The 18,367-nt window shown below is 41.7% G+C and overlaps 2 protein-coding genes across 2 annotated transcripts in view; one reads left to right on the top strand and one right to left on the bottom strand.

The window, feature by feature from the left end:
• Positions 1–11,295, bottom strand: part of tln2b (talin 2b) — a 76,128-nt gene extending 64,833 nt beyond the window's left edge. Inside the window, exon 1 of the mRNA XM_061035379.1 lies at positions 11,159–11,295. The gene's annotated coding sequence lies outside the window, so the exon portion shown is untranslated. The remainder of the gene's footprint in view (positions 1–11,158) is intronic.
• A 2,735-nt stretch (positions 11,296–14,030) lies between these two features.
• On the top strand, positions 14,031–15,861 carry c2cd4a (C2 calcium dependent domain containing 4A). The gene is made up of 2 exons (XM_061035380.1): positions 14,031–14,253; positions 14,385–15,861. The coding sequence occupies exon 2, from the start codon at positions 14,412–14,414 to the stop codon at positions 15,756–15,758; it is 1,347 nt and encodes a 448-aa protein (XP_060891363.1). The 5' UTR covers positions 14,031–14,253; positions 14,385–14,411; the 3' UTR covers positions 15,759–15,861.
• Positions 15,862–18,367: the final 2,506 nt, after the last annotated feature.

Consider the following 18,367-nt stretch of genomic DNA (forward strand, 5'->3'; position numbering starts at 1 on the left):
TAATCATCCTGCTTCTTCTTCAGCTAATTCCCTTCCATTCACGTTAGCCTCATTCATGTCACAAGTGTCACCTTGGGGAGTCGTGAAGAAGAGACAAAGTGAGTCAAACTGTTAAGAGCAGCGTAATCTTTATATTACAATATGGATACTTGGCCCCAGTGATTTGATAATTATACCACAGAAGTCAGGACAAAGACAAATTGCCGTATTGTCCCTCCTCTAGTCACATGTTTTATGATACTTCATTCAATTAAACCTCCTATATTGATCTTTTTTTTTTTTTTTATTAACAAGCTATTCATTCTTTTTTGGGCACAAAGCACCACAGCCTTAAGAAGTCAAAAGGTTAAGTGCCTTCTGGCCTTGGAGTGACTCCTTTGGTGTCTATAGAGATGTTATGGAAAGGTATACCACATTATGCTATATTGGCTGCTCATAAGAGAACCATTGATATATAACGCCCTTCACAATTTCTGAAAAAAAAAAAAAAAAAAACTGAGATTCCAAATGATTAGTCATGCACTCCCATGGGACTGAGAAGCTAAGGAGGGGGATGTGTAATTCAATTAGTCCCACGGCTCTGCACTGGAGAGAGGCAGACAGCTCCATCTCATTGAGACATCCAGGATGTGTAGGCCTGCTGTAGCTACGCACAGAAGACATTGGCAGTGCATCATTAGTGCTGTTGGTTTGAATTAAAGATAGTCTCCCTCACTAAAAGTCTGCTGAAGGGATGCGGTAGCGATACCAAGCATTTCCTCCTAAAATCCCCTCAGCAAACACTCCCTGCACAACACGGGGCCTGAACGAGGAGGGCCGAATGTAACGGGGAGCGAAGTGAGCCGCCCTTTCATGACAATTCCGCCACGTCCTCTGCAATGCCTCTGAGCCTGTGCCATGTGTCGAGGATGCTGTCTCCCACTGAACTTGCATACAGATCGCCCTTTCAGAGTGCAACCTCCTCCGTCGTCTCTTTGTCCCTCCTCCCTGTGGGGAACGTATAAAGCTTCAAAGAGCCTCACTCCATGACATTCCTGTAATTTATGACAGCCTTATCCCAGGGCCAGAGAAATCAAATCAATGTAATGTAGAGCATGTTTCCCCAGTATGGTCTCCATACACACGTAGACCATAGATCACAAATAAATGGCAGAGATTCTGACAGTCATTAAATAACAGCATCAATAATTCCCCATGTGGCAGCACTTGCATTTGATTTTGGATTATGAAAAGGGCAAGGAAGTATAGATAATGAACGAGACACGGCAGAAACAAATACGAGGAAAAGAAGAATTGCAAGAGGCACCGGGCTTCAACAACCACTTCATACCAACTCTGCAGGAGGATCGCCGGTCAGGGTCATTAGTTCTCGAATGACCTTTGACCTCAGGCTTGGCACTCGCACCTGGTTATGTCATATGACTCCGAAACCCGGCAGACTGGAGTACGAGACTGTGATCTCGTGGGTACAGCACTCACAGGGGTTGCGTGTCCACTGCGGGTGGGCAGCTATACCCTCCCTTGGCTTCAGGTTCATCAATCTCCCAGCTGAAGAAACTAAAAACTCAACAGTGAGGGGAGCAAACAGCTGCCATGTAGTGGACTGAGCAGATGGTGGGGGTGGCAAGAAATTAACACCGAGCCGTTTTAATCTAATACACAGCATCTCCATTTAGGCAAGGAGAGCTACATGTCAGCAACTTCAGCACAATTTTCAAAAACCTACTTAACCTGAGGAGTTCATTTTTTATTTTTTTTGCCCTGTTGGTATTTTTCTTGTGGATATCATACTTTCATCAAGAAATATTTGGAGCCAAGGATTTTTTGCAACCCCAAAGAATTCGTTCACATCCATCAGTATTTGAAAATGTTTTTGATCAAAGTGAGCCTATTGGACAAAAGCCCTCCAGTTCATTGACTGAGGGAGTGAATGGGCAGAATGTGGCAGCATATCCTGCCATTCAAAATAAAAAAAATAAAAAACCCCACTTGTGCTTTGAAGCATCGCTAATATTTCAACCACAGAAAGAATGAACGTTTTTATGCGCACTGTACGACAGAAGGTCTGGAAGTCCTGTTCAAATGAAAGAGGTCCTATGTGACTGCACAGCGTCATCTTCAGTAATCCAAATCAACAGCATCCTCGTCACATAATGTCAACTGCATTGACAGAATTGTGACAACATGCCTTTACATTTCACTGAGATGGAAACAAATCGACTGAGGGGGCCAGCACCAATTCAGCAGCTGCAGTAAAATAAATAAAAACATCTTCATTTAATAAGTGTGAACATTTGAAAGGAGAGGTGCCTTGAAATTTGGAGCCGCCACTCCAAGCGTTATAATTAACCTTTAAAATGCACAAAATGTCCTTCCAATAGGACCGCAACCTTCCTCATAGTTTTAAAATTAACTCTATTGGTAGCACGGAGAATTATTTTTTATGACCAAGCTGCTGTCATCCCATAGAGCAAGCCTCATTAAAGGGTTTGGAAATCAAAGCTACTCAGCTATTACTTTGTCCAAATAGCCACTGTTTCATCTAATTAATATTGCACACAGCTATTAGCAGTCCAGATATTATGCTTCCACAGAATGAAAAGGAGCAATTCTTACAGTTTGAGTGCCGGGGTAGAGCTCTGTGACAGAGTGCACGCACAATGCATAAAGTAGGACTATAATGGTCGGCCTATTTAGGGCTTTTTCAAGATGATGTCTCAATTTACATAAAACATGATCCACACATGTTACGTTGTACTTCACATAATCAAAACAATGACCACTGATGATCGACTGGCTTTGACGACAGGATTCAGAGCAGCGGATTCAATTGAACAATACTTTATAAATAACGTGATTATTCCGCTGAATGACGAGCTTACTGCACTGCACGTGTTTATAAGCAGGTTAAACCAGTGTCACAGCAGAACAGCCGCTGGGCCGAAACGAGAGAGCATAGTGGAAGGGGAAACAATCAAATAGGTAATGTACACCTGATATGATATGATGTCATAACTCCTATGTTTAAAAGACCATGAATGAATGCTTGCTTTTGTTCCATAAAATGCAATACGGATTCTTTTCAGTGCAATTACACAAAAACTTGCACATCTAGGCAATCCATCTTTTCGACAGGGTAAAGTGATCATGCATGAGACGTCATGTTATGTCACCAACACAGCCCAGGATGTGTTGATAAAATGGAAGGTAAAAAAAAAAAAAAAAAAAAAAAAACATGCGCTGAGAAAAGAGATGACATTGGACTCTACGTCAGGAGAATGTCGAGTTCTCCCTCACTTTAGCGGCTGCTGACACAGTTAAACAAAATGAAACACAAATTCAAGTCAGCTCCCTGAATTTGATTTTCCAGACAATGAATGATCTGAAGAAAGTCAACATTTATATTCAGCTCTTGTTCAGCTCAGGGCGGAAAACAAAACAGCCTACCGACAAACAAGGTTACAGCATGAAACATCAGGATTTTGTATAATTAGCGCCTGACTTGAATTAAAATGTCTCCCTTTAATGATTTTGAGCCGTCAGGCCAGGTGACCCTTATTCCCACGACGAGCATTTACAATTTATGTCGCACTCGACCCAGAGGATCAGCATAACAACTAAGGTTGAGTCAACACATTTCCGAGGGCAGAGGACTGCAACTGTTATAAAATTAACACATTAGAAAATGTACTTTTGAGCATTCTGTGTAGGCTCTCAGTCATGAATATTCAGTTGGTTACATAATAATGGTCACTGCCACTTTATATTCATTGTATAATTTCAACAAGTATCAAACAAGTATTGATTCATCGACTTTCACCGGCCCTTTAAAAGGTACTGGTAAGTGTACTCTGCACACAGACCGATTGGACGTTTAGTGAGGTGTGGTTTAGTTCATTTGATAGCCAAATATTACCTTTTGCTTTGGTGATTCCAACAGAGCTGTTAGAAGTGTGACATTCTCACTGTTTATTTTCTGCTATAATCCAGAATCCAATGCAATATTCCCAATTGGCTTTTTGTGAATTTTCAAGTTGACCTACAAATGGGTAACTTTTTTAGCAAACAGCCCATTTACACATCGACAGTAAGACGTGCGGAATTATATTTGAATTTAAACAGACCAGCCATAACTTTAAGACAACTGAAAAGTGAAGTGAATAACATTGACCATCTCTTCACAAGGGCACCTGTCAGTGGGTGGGATATGTGCAGCAAGTGAGCACTCTGTCCTTGGAGTTGATGTGATGGAAACGGCAAAAAAATGGGCAAGGGTAAGGGGCAACTTTGACAAGGACCAACTTGTGATGGCTAGATGACTGGGTCAGGGGCAGAGCTTCTCCAAAATTGCAGCTCTTGTAGGTTGTTCCTGGTCAACAGTGGTCAATTACTACCAAAAGTGGCCCAAGGAAGGAAAACTGGTAAACTGTCGACAGGGTCATGGGCACCCAAGGCTCACTGATGCACATGGGGAGCAAAGACAGGCCTGTGTGGTCTAATCCAAAAGAAGAGCTACTGAAGCTGTCCGTGCCAAAAGAGCCTACTAAGGGGCATGTAAGCATCACAACTCACAACCATAGAGCATTAGAAGAAGTTGCATAGCATGAAGGAACACACCAACGAGTCCAAGGTGTTGAGTTGGCCTCAACATTTCCAAGATCTCAATCCGATAGAATATCTTTGGAATGTGCTCGACCCCAAAGTCAAAAGATCCATGGAGGCCCCACCTCGCAACTTACAGAACTTAAAGGATCTGCTGTCAACCACAAAACACCTTCAGACGTTATATTCCGGTGACCCCTGGAATATGTTCATGTAATCATGTAAATATGTTCTTTTTTTATTTGAAAATATTGACTTGTGCAGCTTTAAACAGAATGAGCTAATGAGATCAAAATGGTGAATATAAGAGAAATGTGTTATCAAGACTGCTAATACGTTAATGCCACAAACATCTGAGTCAGCTTTATAATTCCATCTCCGAAAACAGAAAACAGAGCATTGAGCGTAATCCTGGATATTGTCTTTCATTAGAGGTAACCAGAGAGTCCCTCTGCCCTTAACACAAGGTCACTGCACTGCTGATGGGCTGAAAATACAAGGCTAAAGAAACACTGTCACAGTTCAACTTCCAGCTGCTCAATGCACTTCTGCCATACTAAAAAGAAATCCAGAGGACAACAGTGGGTAAGTTCTTCATTTGAGACTCCAGGTGCTGACATTACAGAGCCCTGAGCAGAAGAAGGGAGACACAGAGAGAGAGAGAGAGAGAAAGAGGGAGTGAGAGATCTCACTTGGTCAGCAACCCTCGCCACCCAGAGAGGATCAAAGCCAAGGATAGCAGTACTTTCAGTGCTGCTGCTCAGACAGGAGAGTCCTTTCCTCTCACACAGCTGCTGTACACACGGCGTCCAACGGCACGCAATTAACCTTGATGTGATTCTACCGCTATGTCAATTCTGCCTAACGCAAAATCATCAGCCACATTCAACAGCAATACAATCATCTAAATGGCCAACAGGGCACCCACGTGCACAGCGATATATACGTTCTCAGGTGCGCACACGGTTGCAGGAACACACCATGGGGGGAAAAAAAAAACGTGTTTTGCTCGTAGACGAGTTGTTTGCTCGCAATAAAATACAGTGAAGTTATTTTCAGTGTGCCACAGAGTTTTGATTCGTTTTTCAGCGATTTCATTATGTTTGCTTTATTTGTCTGTTATACCATCTCGCCGCGGCCCACGTGCAGCTAGTCTTTGCTCCCTCAGTCACAAAATCGTGTAAACCTCTGTAACACCTACAGCAGCAACATCGTTCTTTATCGGCAATTTACACAATTTGATAACGTCAGTTCTGCTCTTTGATTTCGGTTCGTAACAATTGTGTTATAGAGAGTTCACCGCTTTCCAAATATTAAATGTCTTAACTAAGTACTGTGGTGCAGGACCCCTACCACTCAGCTGTATTTGCCTGTGAAGTACCACTGATGCAGATCGATGGCAAATGGCTCGATCACTGGGATCTCTGCCCCCACTGTCATTGACCTCTGGCTCCATGTGGCGCTCCTGGGAGACCCCTGCCAGTGAAAAACACTCAGCATGCTGATGAGGAGAGCCAAAAACATCAGAGCCTTTGAGATTGCCTCTCTCATGTGCTTTGTTTGGGATACGACCACAGAAAACACCCCACAACAGTACATATATATATATTTCTGCATATACAGCCACTAACAAAAATGCACACTCACTTTTCGATCTCATTCGAGTATAACTTGAAATACTCTCCTTAACAACGAGAGACTTTCCAGCTGTTAGATGCTCAACGCAGAAGTACCTTCAATGGTGTAAAAAGAAGCTAGGCATGTTACAACTAGGCGACTGTTCACTCGGCACAAGCAGACCATTATAAGTGAACAAAGACTACAGGTGGGAAACTGTGTTCTATGGATTCTGTGACCATTAAACCTCATGGAAGAAAGCAAGAACAGAGGGAGGGGTATTGACTTTTCCAGAATAATGTCCCCGAGCACCTTGTGAAGTCTTTGCCAAATGAATTCCTCAGTTTGTATTCGCATTGGATTTGCTCAACAGAGAAGGACATGTCAGAGACCAAGACAGCGTTCATTCAGCCACTCTCCCTTTTCAAAGGAGACTATAAATCACATGATCTTTAGCACAAGCATCACATGATCTTTACCACTGATAATCAGTTCGCTTCAGGCAGAGTGGCTCATGTTCCTGATCATTGCAGTGTTCCTCTGCAACACAAAGACGTGTATGTGTAAACCACACGACTGTCTTTCTGCTAAATACAGTAGTGTCAATTGCACAACTAAACTATGTAATGCTATTTGCTAAAGAGCTAACTATTTTAACGCAACAATACCCACTGCTGAATTAAACTTAAATAAGACACACTTGCAAACACAGACACAGCGACTAGCTAAAAGAATCGTAATTGAATTAGACAAAATTGACTAAACGTGACCAGATTTACTAACAGTCATGCATAAACCCAACCAGGCAGCCAAAGGTAAGAAGCTGACACTACTTAAGCTGACAGCCGGTGCTTAGGGAACCCTCAGATCACACATATTTTCCCTTCATGCCAGTCACCCAGTTTTGGGACCTGTTGTGAAGTCATGCTACTTACGACTGGCATATCATTTGATCCGCTGATGAAAAACGCCGCAGGCTGAGCCTCTGCCTCTGACCTGAAGCGCCGGCATTTACTGACCTACTTCCTGAGCCTGCTTACACATTTCTAGCACAGGGACGTCAGTTAAGACCACAAGTACAGTAAACACTTGTTAAGTACTGTATCAGTCACTACTGCAACCTTTTTTTTTAAATTAACACCTTTAGCTAATGCTTGATTAAAATACATAATGTACTACATTGTGTACATGATTTCCACACACAGACCATACCGATGCATTTCTACTTTATGGAGCATTATCAAGTAAAAAACACTATACACAGTTCTGGATCAACATCCAAGTGATCTGTGGATAAACCCCTGACCGTTATGAATGGAGCATGCAGTCAGTTCCATCTCGTGCCACGACAATCTTTAATTACAATTAAGATCGACCTTACGTAGAATGTGGAAGTAGACTGGCAATGTGGTCTAGTGTTTGCTGATAAAAAGACGGCCCATATGCATCATAGGTCTCACACATCGACTTCTTGCCACATCCATCATCTGTTGGGAGAAATGCAGGAAATGATGCATTCAGATTGATGTTCTAGCGGAGGAGTGTGAATGACAGCCAGCTTAGAGATCTACCTCTTGTTCCATAGAAACAGCCAGGCCCCTAAAAAAAAAAGGCATGCGATCACAAAGACAGTGGAGAGAAAAACACATAAGCGAGGTCTAATTCTTCAGTAAACACCGAACACAAAAGCGTGGTCGCAGCCCACAGCATGGGGTGTGTTCTCGTTTCCACCTCCTACACTCTCATGCATTAAATACGGCTCAACAATCACTCTCTCCGATGACTCTTAAAACCCCTTACTTCCCAACCTCCAGCAGAACATTTCCTGGGGAATTCCGAGCAGGAATGCATTCTTGATGACGGAGCAGCAACAACAGCTGAGAGGAAAATCACTTTCTAATGAACTGCACCGAAATACTGAGGCTTTGTCTCTAAAATGAACTTATCCTAGAGACACTCTGAGGTCATAAATACTTACTTTCGAATCAATGACCTGGTTATTGTCATTGAATGGAACAATTGTAGAATTGTATATTTCTCCCTGAGCTGTAAAATACGAATGAACACTGACTTAAAGTGCTTCATGAGAGCATTAAGTCCATTTTTTTTTTCGGGACCATGTTTAAAAACCTGCGATTCCCAGGGAAATTAGGCGCCCAGTTGAAGGTGTGAAATAAAGTTGTTGCAGCAGAGATAGCCTTAATAGCTTCCCATAATACGGAATCACTTTGGTAATGGCTTCTTCAATAGCTGGCAATGAGTGGGGAAAGCCGCCATTTAAATAGAGCTGGGTTTTAATTACCACTGCAAAGCAAAATTGCAGGATTTAATGTCTTAAAAAGGTCTGACAGGAGGAATGTCATTATATTATATATTTATATTGATTCATGCTACAATCTAGTTAAAAACTTTGTGATTCATTTTTGCACAAACCTCTAAACATTGCTTTTATAACCTTGGCTCCTTTGAATGGCATCTTTTTTTCATATCAGTTGCCCCTGGCAGAGGAAGACTGCATGTGAGCTTGTGACATTGTGTTGCTGTGATCTAATTATATCTACGTATTATGTTGTGAGAAAATGTACAGTGTGGGTAGTTTAGATGCCAAGGATGAAGAAAGCCCCCACTTCTTTAAAAAAAAAAAAAAAAAATCATATTTACAAAGAGTGGAGATAAAACAGCTTCAGTATTTTCACACGACGAGATACCTGAATTCACATTTGCTCGTATTACTGCAAACATTGTGTCCCTCCGTCTCCACAAAGAGCACAAATATGTTTTCACACACATAAGCAAATCTGTAATGGCTAGTCTAAACATAAACACATTAATCCTACAGACAATCCTGCTCAATTCTATGACGAGGAAAGGATATTCACCATTCATAAAAGCTATTCCAGCACGATGTAATCTGCAGATTAATGGCACATTTTGCCAATCTGCCATTCAATACAACTTTTTTTTCCCCCCATTCTATAAGGCTTGCACATTTGATCCTCCAACCAACCATTTTCTAAAGTTGTTGACAGCCTTTACAGTTACAGATAATGAAAAATCCAGATCATCTTTTAAATCATCATCTTTCATTAATAACAAAGATTGATGATTCAGTACAGAACCCGTTAATCCGAACATCTCAACACAGGAGTTAACTGTTTATTTGCACAAACAGAAAAGAGTTTGTGGCTTTTCTCTTAGGCAGTTCATTCCATCACACATGACGCTGAACAGAAGGTCGAAGCAAAATTGGCGATTTTTGACATCTCGAACTGTTAACATCCAGCCGATCCAGTTTTGAGAAATACACTGTGTCGACTTTCCTCTTTGTCAGAAAGACAGACTATATCAAACCTCCGTGCAGCCACCACACATTAAGTCATTCTTATTCAACAGAATCAGTTATAATTATTGTTATAATTAAAGTGAAAACAGGTGGTGTTAAATGTATTAAACAGCATGCAACAATGCTGCTGCTGATGCACAAATAAACACCCCCTACAGTGTGAATGAGGGATGATTGTATCCGATGCTAATCTGTGCCTTACAGTACCACCAGGGAGTACATTTTTAGTATGAATACTCCCAGTTGGACTCAAGCCCACAGCGCCCTCCCTCACATTTGTCTTACTGTATGAAGCAATCCAAAAATCACAGCTGTCAGCTACGTGCTGATACAGCTCGACTTTTTTTTTAGATGCATCACTCAAGAGAAAACATGTCATCAGTCTGAGACCCCCTTCATGCCGCGAGTATCCTTGAATTGACCCTTAATATCCAAGATGCCAATCATAGAGAACACTCAGCTGCTCTATACTGTAGGAGGGTGGGGTGAATCTTTTTTTCAACCAGTTGCAGCTGAAAGCTTTTCAAGTGAATGAGAGCATCACGGAGGAGACCGACATGTAGAAAACATCTCACATTCATGTGCATCCGTTTCACAAACTATTGTATGTAAAACCGACCACTGAAGACAAGTCAGGGCTCGTGGTGTGTCTCCGTCAACCTTCAGTTCCTCTGTTGGAGTAGCATTTAATGCTCCATCCATACCTGTGTGAAACAACCAGCTCATAAAGTATCTCTTCACAAGTGCAGCACATCTGTATGAGCATCTCTAAGAGACACGTCTTTCAATCAGGAAATCAATCAATCTGGAAGTAGCCCAGGTTTAGCATGTGCTTTGACCTTTGGAAACAGGCAGGTGTCAGGTAAAAAAAAAAAAAGCACATATTTACAAGCAAAGGGTTTAAATGATATAATGCTTCAGCAGACTCAAACTTGACCAAGCTGACCATTACACCCTATCCCCCTTAGTAATTTCAGCCCACATTTTTTTTTATCTGCTAACTGTACATCAGTGGTTACATCCCTCTCATCTCTTTGATGATGAGCCCATCCAGATAACATTCAGGTCAAGTCCAAGTGACTATACAGCACATTTCTTCGCACAACAAAAAAAAAAAAAAAATGCGAGAGCAGGACATCATTAGTTTTCCGTTTGGCCCACTTCTAAGAACATAAAATTCGTCAAAACCTAAACATTTCACACGAAGCAACCTCGCCAAACAAGTAGGTCAATGAAATGTTCTGTTATCTCTCAATGTCAAAAGCAGTCAAGTGACATTTAAGACGTAGATAGATTTGACAGGCTCCTAATAACGCCCCGGATGAGGCAACCCGATTGAGGTTAAAATCCACAGTAATGCAGGGGAGATGGTTGAAGTGGGAACACACACACACACACCACACCACATCATGTGAAAAAGGTCGTGTGCAGTGCTGTTGATATGAAATGTTTCCAGCGCTTCTTCTTGCTGAGCACAAAATCGCGGTCCGGCTCCCCGTAGTGAGCCCATTTGGGAGGAACAGCACCTTTCAAACAAGCGCCAGGGTTTAAAAAAAACACACACACAGCGAATAAAAGACGAAGGCGAAATCCTACCTGATGACTGACTCGTTAATGCATGCGACTGGTCTTGGATGTAGGCTGGACGACACTCACACACACACACACACACATACACACACCACCACCACTACCACCACCACCACCACAAGCGGGTCAGCTCAGCCTGCTTTGCCTCCTCCACGGCATCAAGCCCCTCCTCGTTTATCGTACAGAGGAGAGAGATGGGGAGGGAAAGAAAAAAAGAAAAACGACTGCATATCTATGCGCTGAAAAAGGAAGCGGCGTCACACTCTCCCATGTTTTCTGATAATCATAGATGTAACCAGATCAAGATTGATGATGGACAATCTTTTTTTTTTAAAATTTTTTAATTAAAATGAGATATTCTGAGAGATGATAAAGACCCGAATGCACATTTAAAGATGAACGCACGAAATATCCGAGTGACTGAATTCTCTTATTTTGAAAAGGCTTTGAGTCTGTGCAGCGAAGTACACCTGCCGAGAGCGTGTCAGCAGATCAACCATCAGCAGAGGACAGTCGGTGTTCCTGTGGGTTTTTTTTTTTTTTTTTACCACTTTGACAGAAAATCAATGGCACATGGAAGATTATGTTGCAACTGGCATCCTGTCTACATCTGGAAATATGACATCGTATCATGCAGTCCATGTCAAAGTAATGATCTACAAAATAACGTGTTAGGAATTTTAAAGGCAAGCAGACTGGTAAATAATAAAAAAAAAACATGTAGGCTACTCCTATTCAGTTTGCAGAGAGATCATTATTGTTGGATTAACTGCTGTACAAAATTGTTTCCAAAAAAAAAAAGTGAATATTAAATCTTTTGGATCCGACGCGGCCTACAGCTCTGTCGGGTTTATCCTCTAAGTGGGTGTACGGTTACTTAACCTGAGCATATACTGCCCCCTTGTGGAGATACTCAAGCATCATTGCAAAGTTAAGACAGAACAATTGGCAGAAGGCTTGGGCATCAAGTTTAATTCAGCAGCTACATGTTAATATATATTACTTCCCTCCTGTCTATCTATCTGTCTATCTATCTATCTATCTATCTATCTATCTATCCTACATATCAATATAATCATTATCAACTCTCTCTCCGGTCTGGATGGATATTGTTGACTGATTTGTACTTGAACAGAACTTCAGAAAATGCTGAGCAATTTCCTATAGCCTACTCTGTTGTTGATAGCAACTATAGATAAAGATAAAGATACATTTATTGATCCGTCATGGGGGAGATTTGTGCATTACAGTAGCTCAAGAAAACGGGGGACGGGAATATAATTATTAAAAAAATTAAAAAATTAAAAAATAAAAATAGCTATATAGACAACAATAAGTCTGTTAATTAGAACACATGTATCAGGTTTGGTTAAAGTACACTTGCACACTATAGAAGGTGGTATGTCTGAACATTAGAGCTCAGTCTCATTATCTCCCTTTGATTTATCTCAATGTCAGTTTTTACATACAAGAGGTTTGTTAGGTACAGAGTGTCTGAAAAGTACGCCTTATTAACTGATGTGACGTGAACATTTTGGAAAACATTTCCTAGAATTTACCTCACTTAGGACACTTTGCTGGTCTAATGTTAGCCATGACATCATTATGTCCTTAAGTGCCCGGTGACACATGGTAACCAAGTTACTGCACTTGAACCTTGGCCAGGGCAGAGCTGAGCTTCTTTACATGATCCCTCCACTCCCCGACCACTCTTCAAAGCAGAGCAAATTAAATCCAAAGGACAAAGTTGAAGGGACTTTTCTTATATGTGTTAGGGTCTCACTGTAGTAAACAGAAATACAAGCATATTTGTCATCATCGTCACATTGAGTTTATTAATTCAACTTTTCAAGTTTGTTTTCAAATCATTTCTGGGAATGATAACGGTGAATTCAACGTACGGCAACAGGTTTTCCAATACTGAGCGCATATTGGTAACAGCCATCTGTCGTGTATTTTTTGGTGACTGTTTGTAATACAGCTGCTTCATCTCCACCACAAGAGGGTAGCACTGACATGACGATATTCAAACAAAGGCTGAACCCCTCAAGGGACAAAGTTCTGTGTGGATGTAATAAATCCATGTTGTAATTGTACCCATTAACACTGACGTTTACTTAAAAAAAATAAAAAAAACAGCACTGATAAAGAGACAATACACATAGTTCCCCACAGACAACACTAGTTCTTTAAAATGCTGAAGGGTTTGCTCATGAATTCATCATTTTTACTCACTATATGTATACTTTATATAAAAATGTAATTGTATACGTAGGTTGTACCCTCGACAAGATTATTTTAAATATTTGAAATCCCTGTGTGACTGGGACAACATGAATAAGTAGTTTGGTAAATTCTGTCTTTGGTTTTCCAAAGAGAAGTCTTTTGGTAATGAAATGTGTCCAGGATTTCCAGAACTGTTCTAACAGTAAGAGAAATACAACTCATTTATTCGACAGTTCTTCCACTAAGACAATAATTAAAATCTAGCCATCAGCTGCAAGTTTTAAAACATATTAAGGCCTAAGCTAAGCCTTGATTATTTGTAGCTCTAATAAACTCAGTAAAACTAGGCCAGCTTCAACCCTCAAAGGTATTGGCACTAAAAATCTAGCAAAAATCATTAATCATTTTCATCTTTATTAAGTTATCTTGTAGATGTCAAAAGAACAAGATCACACACACCACCTGATTTCAACTAATGAAAAAGCAAAGTGCATTGAAAGCCCAATGTTTGTCTAACAACGGTCAATTACTCAAAGGAGTGACGTAGCATTTCGAAACAGTACACTGGCTACTACTGCGGCTCTGGACCTCTGTTGTGGTTTGGATATTTCCATGGGAACCCGTGGCTAAGGAGAGAGGGAGGATCCTGTTTGAGCAGCAGAAGGGGGTGGGGGTTAGAATCGTTGGTTTTCTGCTTGATTTAAACTGTCTACGTCTCTCAAACAGCCACAGATGTGCTGGTCTTGACAACGAGAGGACCTCCATCTGCTCTCCAGAAAGCTGTGCGATATTCTCCCCACAGCCTGAACTTTTCCCCTTCGTTCCATCCCGATCAGGACAAACTGGTGGATTATCTATTTCTTCAGATAAAAAAGGTAAAAAACCCAAAAGTTAGTGATTTAAGATGTGATGGCCATTTTTAAAAAAATATTACAGACTTTTACATGTGGATGATTTTTAGAACAAGATGCAGAAACTTTACATTTCTGACCATTTGTTTTTGCAGCGTTTCGCAATTTCTACCAGAGGACCCATGTGGGTGGTGGAGAAGATCCGCGTGTCTGTGGAGAGATCTAACCTGCCTATTCCATCAGCCGAACTCAGCTTTAAAATTGGCGACATTATGTTTGGAGAAAAAGCCGACAAAGCCAAAAGGATTTCACTCTGTCCTAACGTCATCACCCCGGACAACATCCCGGAGTTCTGCATCCCCCCGACCATCCCGTCCCTGCAGGACCCGAAGAACGCTGAGCAGAGTCGAGCTGCTCGTATCGTCAAGGTGTCTCCCTGCGAGAGGGCCAACCCTGAAATAGAGGTGATGCATCACGAGCCCCTCAACCCGCACATCATCCAGGTGGAGAGTGTGGACGAGAGCCCCTACGACGGCTGTAGTGATGAGGAGACTACCAATGCAGACCCCCAGAGCCAGGCTGCCTTGTCCCTTCCACACATGGCCAAAGCGCAGACCTGCTACGGCTTCTGCACCTTACTGGAGAGCCCCCACACCAGGAGGAAGGAGTCGCTCTTCCACTCCGATCCCGGCTCCTCTCCCCTGCTTTTGCCCAGGAGTCACTCCAGCATGTGTACCAAAGCATCGCCCTCCACCTCGCCCTCCTCCTCTCCGTCCTCGTTCAGTCTTAACACCCTGACCTCCAGGCTTTCCCCAAGGGGATACACGCTGAACTGGCAGGCCACTCTGGACAGCGACACCACGTCCTCTACCGAATCCTCGCCTTTCAGCTCGCCGCTGCTGACCAGGTGCCCTGCCAAGTCTTCCCTCTTCAAAGCACTGAGCCATGAACTGCTGTTGTCAAGGAACATGAGGAAGGCAATGGTGTCCAGGAACAATTCCCTGTCCACAGATGAAGGCAGCTCCACAGACAATAGCCCCAATGTCATGAGGAGGGCGTCTGAGGGCTTAGTCGAAGGCCTGCCCAGCAGCTACAGCCTGGCGCCTCCTACCATCTTCCCTGTAGACTTGACTCTGCACAGAGAGAGGGCAATGAAGGAGAGAATGGTACCCATAGGGAAAGGCGGCAGCCTGAGACTCTCCGCTGAGTACTGCCCGGAGAACCAAAGACTGCGGGTTCGACTGATCAGTGCCGAGGGCCTCTATCCTCTCTCTGTGGACCCCAAGATCATCAACTGCAGCGTTAGCCTCTGTCTGGTTCCCGGGAAAATCCAGAAGCAGCGCAGCACAGTCATCAGAAAGAGCCGAAACCCCATCTTCAACGAGGATTTCTTCTTTGACGCTATCTCAGAGTTGGACGTCAGCCAACGCTCCCTTCGCTTTAAAGTTGTGAACAAAATGTCCACCCTGAAGAGAGACTATCTCCTTGGTGACTGTGATTTGCCTCTTTCAAGTATTGTGACATTATAAAGTACTTCCTTTATTGACTATTTATGTATTGAATTATTTATTTTCATTTTTGTATTGTACATTTAGATTTTATAAAGATTAAAGTATTTCAAACCCTAGATAATATTTGTCTGTTTTTAATACATTACACAATGTGCAAGACTCCTGGTATTATCACAAACTGTGTCTGCACCGACTAATTGGAACAGCTCAACCAATTTCTCCATGTGGAGTTTTAGCATCCAATGCTCGGGAGGAAGATAACTTCAGAAAAAAACGCATCCACCACAGAGAAAAAGATCATCTTCATCTTATAATTGCTCAAAAAACAAATACAAATGTTATTTCTAGAACGTTTCCTTAGTGTCCATGTAACTGCAGCATCAACTGGAGAGAGACAACAACCGTCTCATGTTTCCTCCAGAGCCTGTTGTTTTCTTCCTGACCTTTCTGATGATTAAAAATATCATTAGACACAGGTAACCTTAGAGGGCAGTTTTCGCCGTTGACTATGCATAATTATTATCAGTGTACGAAAGACATCCTATCTGCTTTTTCCACACTGCGATACAGAAAACATTTGTGTCATGGAGAATGAACAACAAATCGAGCTTTAATTAAATTCGACACTCGTCATGTTGACTGACATGTGTTTTCTGAGCATTTCGTTTTTCAAACAAGTCAACTTATTCGAGGAAAATATCCGTCAAACTTTACACTGCTTTGCTCAAAAGTTTCTTTTAGTATTTCTTTTCAATAGCCATGCACCTAAAATTGTATTGAAAAGAGTGCCTTTACTTATTGTAATCCACTTTGTGCAAGTTTTTGCTACCTCTATCTCTGGATGGAAGTGTCTATTAGACCTAGAGTTTGAACTTCATTTAGCTGAAAGGCTAAAATTGAAGAATTTTACAGTGTCATTTCTGAATAAACTCTACTGCTCAACTAACAAGCACAAAGAGTATCAACTTTTTCAAAAAACTACAGAGCAAAAATTACCATATTCATGTCTCTATGTAATATATATATATACATGTTTACCCAACTTCCCAGAGCAGCAGCTCTTACTGTGGACTCCAGTCAAGTATATCCTGCCGCTTTCAGCAATAAACATCAGGCTTTGAAAGCACTGGCTTCCACTATAGCTCCTAGTTAAAGATTAATAGGTTTCTCAGCGCTCAGAAAGAGGGGACTGACAACTGCTGGTTATACAGTGTATGACAGAAAAATAACATACGTTAATGTGAAAGATGGGAGGCATTAAATAACACAAAAAAAAATAGCTGCTGCTGCCAAAGCCATAATAATACCCTCATGGGAGGTTGGTATTAAAGCGTAAAGAATATAATAGGGCATGTTTTTTTAAAGCAAATATTTCACTAGATTTTACAGTTTGTATTGAGCCACTGAGACGAGCCTTTGGACAAATACGGCTCAGGATCCACTTTGCGTCTGAACATAGACCTGCAATCCTCTCCCAGTTGTTATGACAGAAATAAGGGTTTAGTGTTTGTACAATACAAGCTCTAATAAACAAGCTTTAATGTTAGAGAAGCATCTTCTTTTCTTTACAGGACACATATAAACATCCCACACACACACACACACACACACACACACAGCCTGAATCTGTTTCAACAATACCTCTCTGAATGTGAATGTGTTTTCAGATCCTGTGAAGAGGCTGATACTGTTGGACACTTTTGTATTGAGTGTTGACTCAGCTGTGAAATACCCTGTAATAAATGACAACTACCCCTTGATTTCCAGTGCTGGTCAACCGCTGATAGGATTCAGGGGGGGGGGGGATTTCCATGGGTTTACCTGCGTTTATATTGCTCTTTGGTTACAGCAGCATCAGGGCCCTTGTTTCATGTTGCCACCGCCCGTACATAGATGTTATCTATCAAGGAGAGCAGAATAAAAACATTAAATTAAGGCTTGTCAGCAATTATTATTATCTTTCCGATCAAATGAAACGGACATGTGAACCTCCGGGAAGACTGAGACAACTGTATGCTCAGTGTTGACCTAATGCTGCCCTGAGGGTAAGTCCAAACAATAAAGTCATTCAGTATATTTATACTCAACACCTTTAAAGTCTATGAAACCAAACACTCTACAAATAACATTTTTGTTGGTGTGATATTTGCCATAGAACATATGAAAGAGAAACACTGCAACGCTGAGAGATTGAAATACAAGTTTGATGTCTTTGTGATGAATTTGCAGTGTTCTTACTTGATTGCAGATGACTTGCTGTGATATACTATCAGTAGGAAACATCTGTCTCTTTAAAAGCGGTGCATCATGAATGTAAACGCACAACAGGGGAAGTGCACCGCTTAATCTCAAGTGTCTGAAACCGTTGCCTAGTTACCATCGTTCACCAGGATGCCTTCGCCAGGCTAATGCACATTAACAATTTCAAAGTGATGAGCTGGAATTGAAATACACGGCATTGTAAAATCACAAGGCATATGAGATAGTTCCAAGGTCCTTCCATCCCGCTTTTGGTTGCCTTAAAGCCGGTCAAGTGTTCTCTTGTTTCTTGTAATGGGAAGAAAATGTTTTCATACCAAGAAACACAAACTGTGCCCTTCCCCAACAAGATCTCGCTGGTCTGTTTT

Source organism: Labrus mixtus, chromosome 4 (assembly GCF_963584025.1).
Source record: "Labrus mixtus chromosome 4, fLabMix1.1, whole genome shotgun sequence".
Lineage (NCBI taxonomy): Eukaryota > Metazoa > Chordata > Actinopteri > Labriformes > Labridae > Labrus > Labrus mixtus.

What these genes read in the sequence shown, in the direction of transcription:
- c2cd4a (XM_061035380.1), top strand. Translation starts at nt 14,412, where the DNA reads ATGTGGGTGGTGGAGAAGATCCGCGTGTCTGTGGAGAGATCTAACCTG.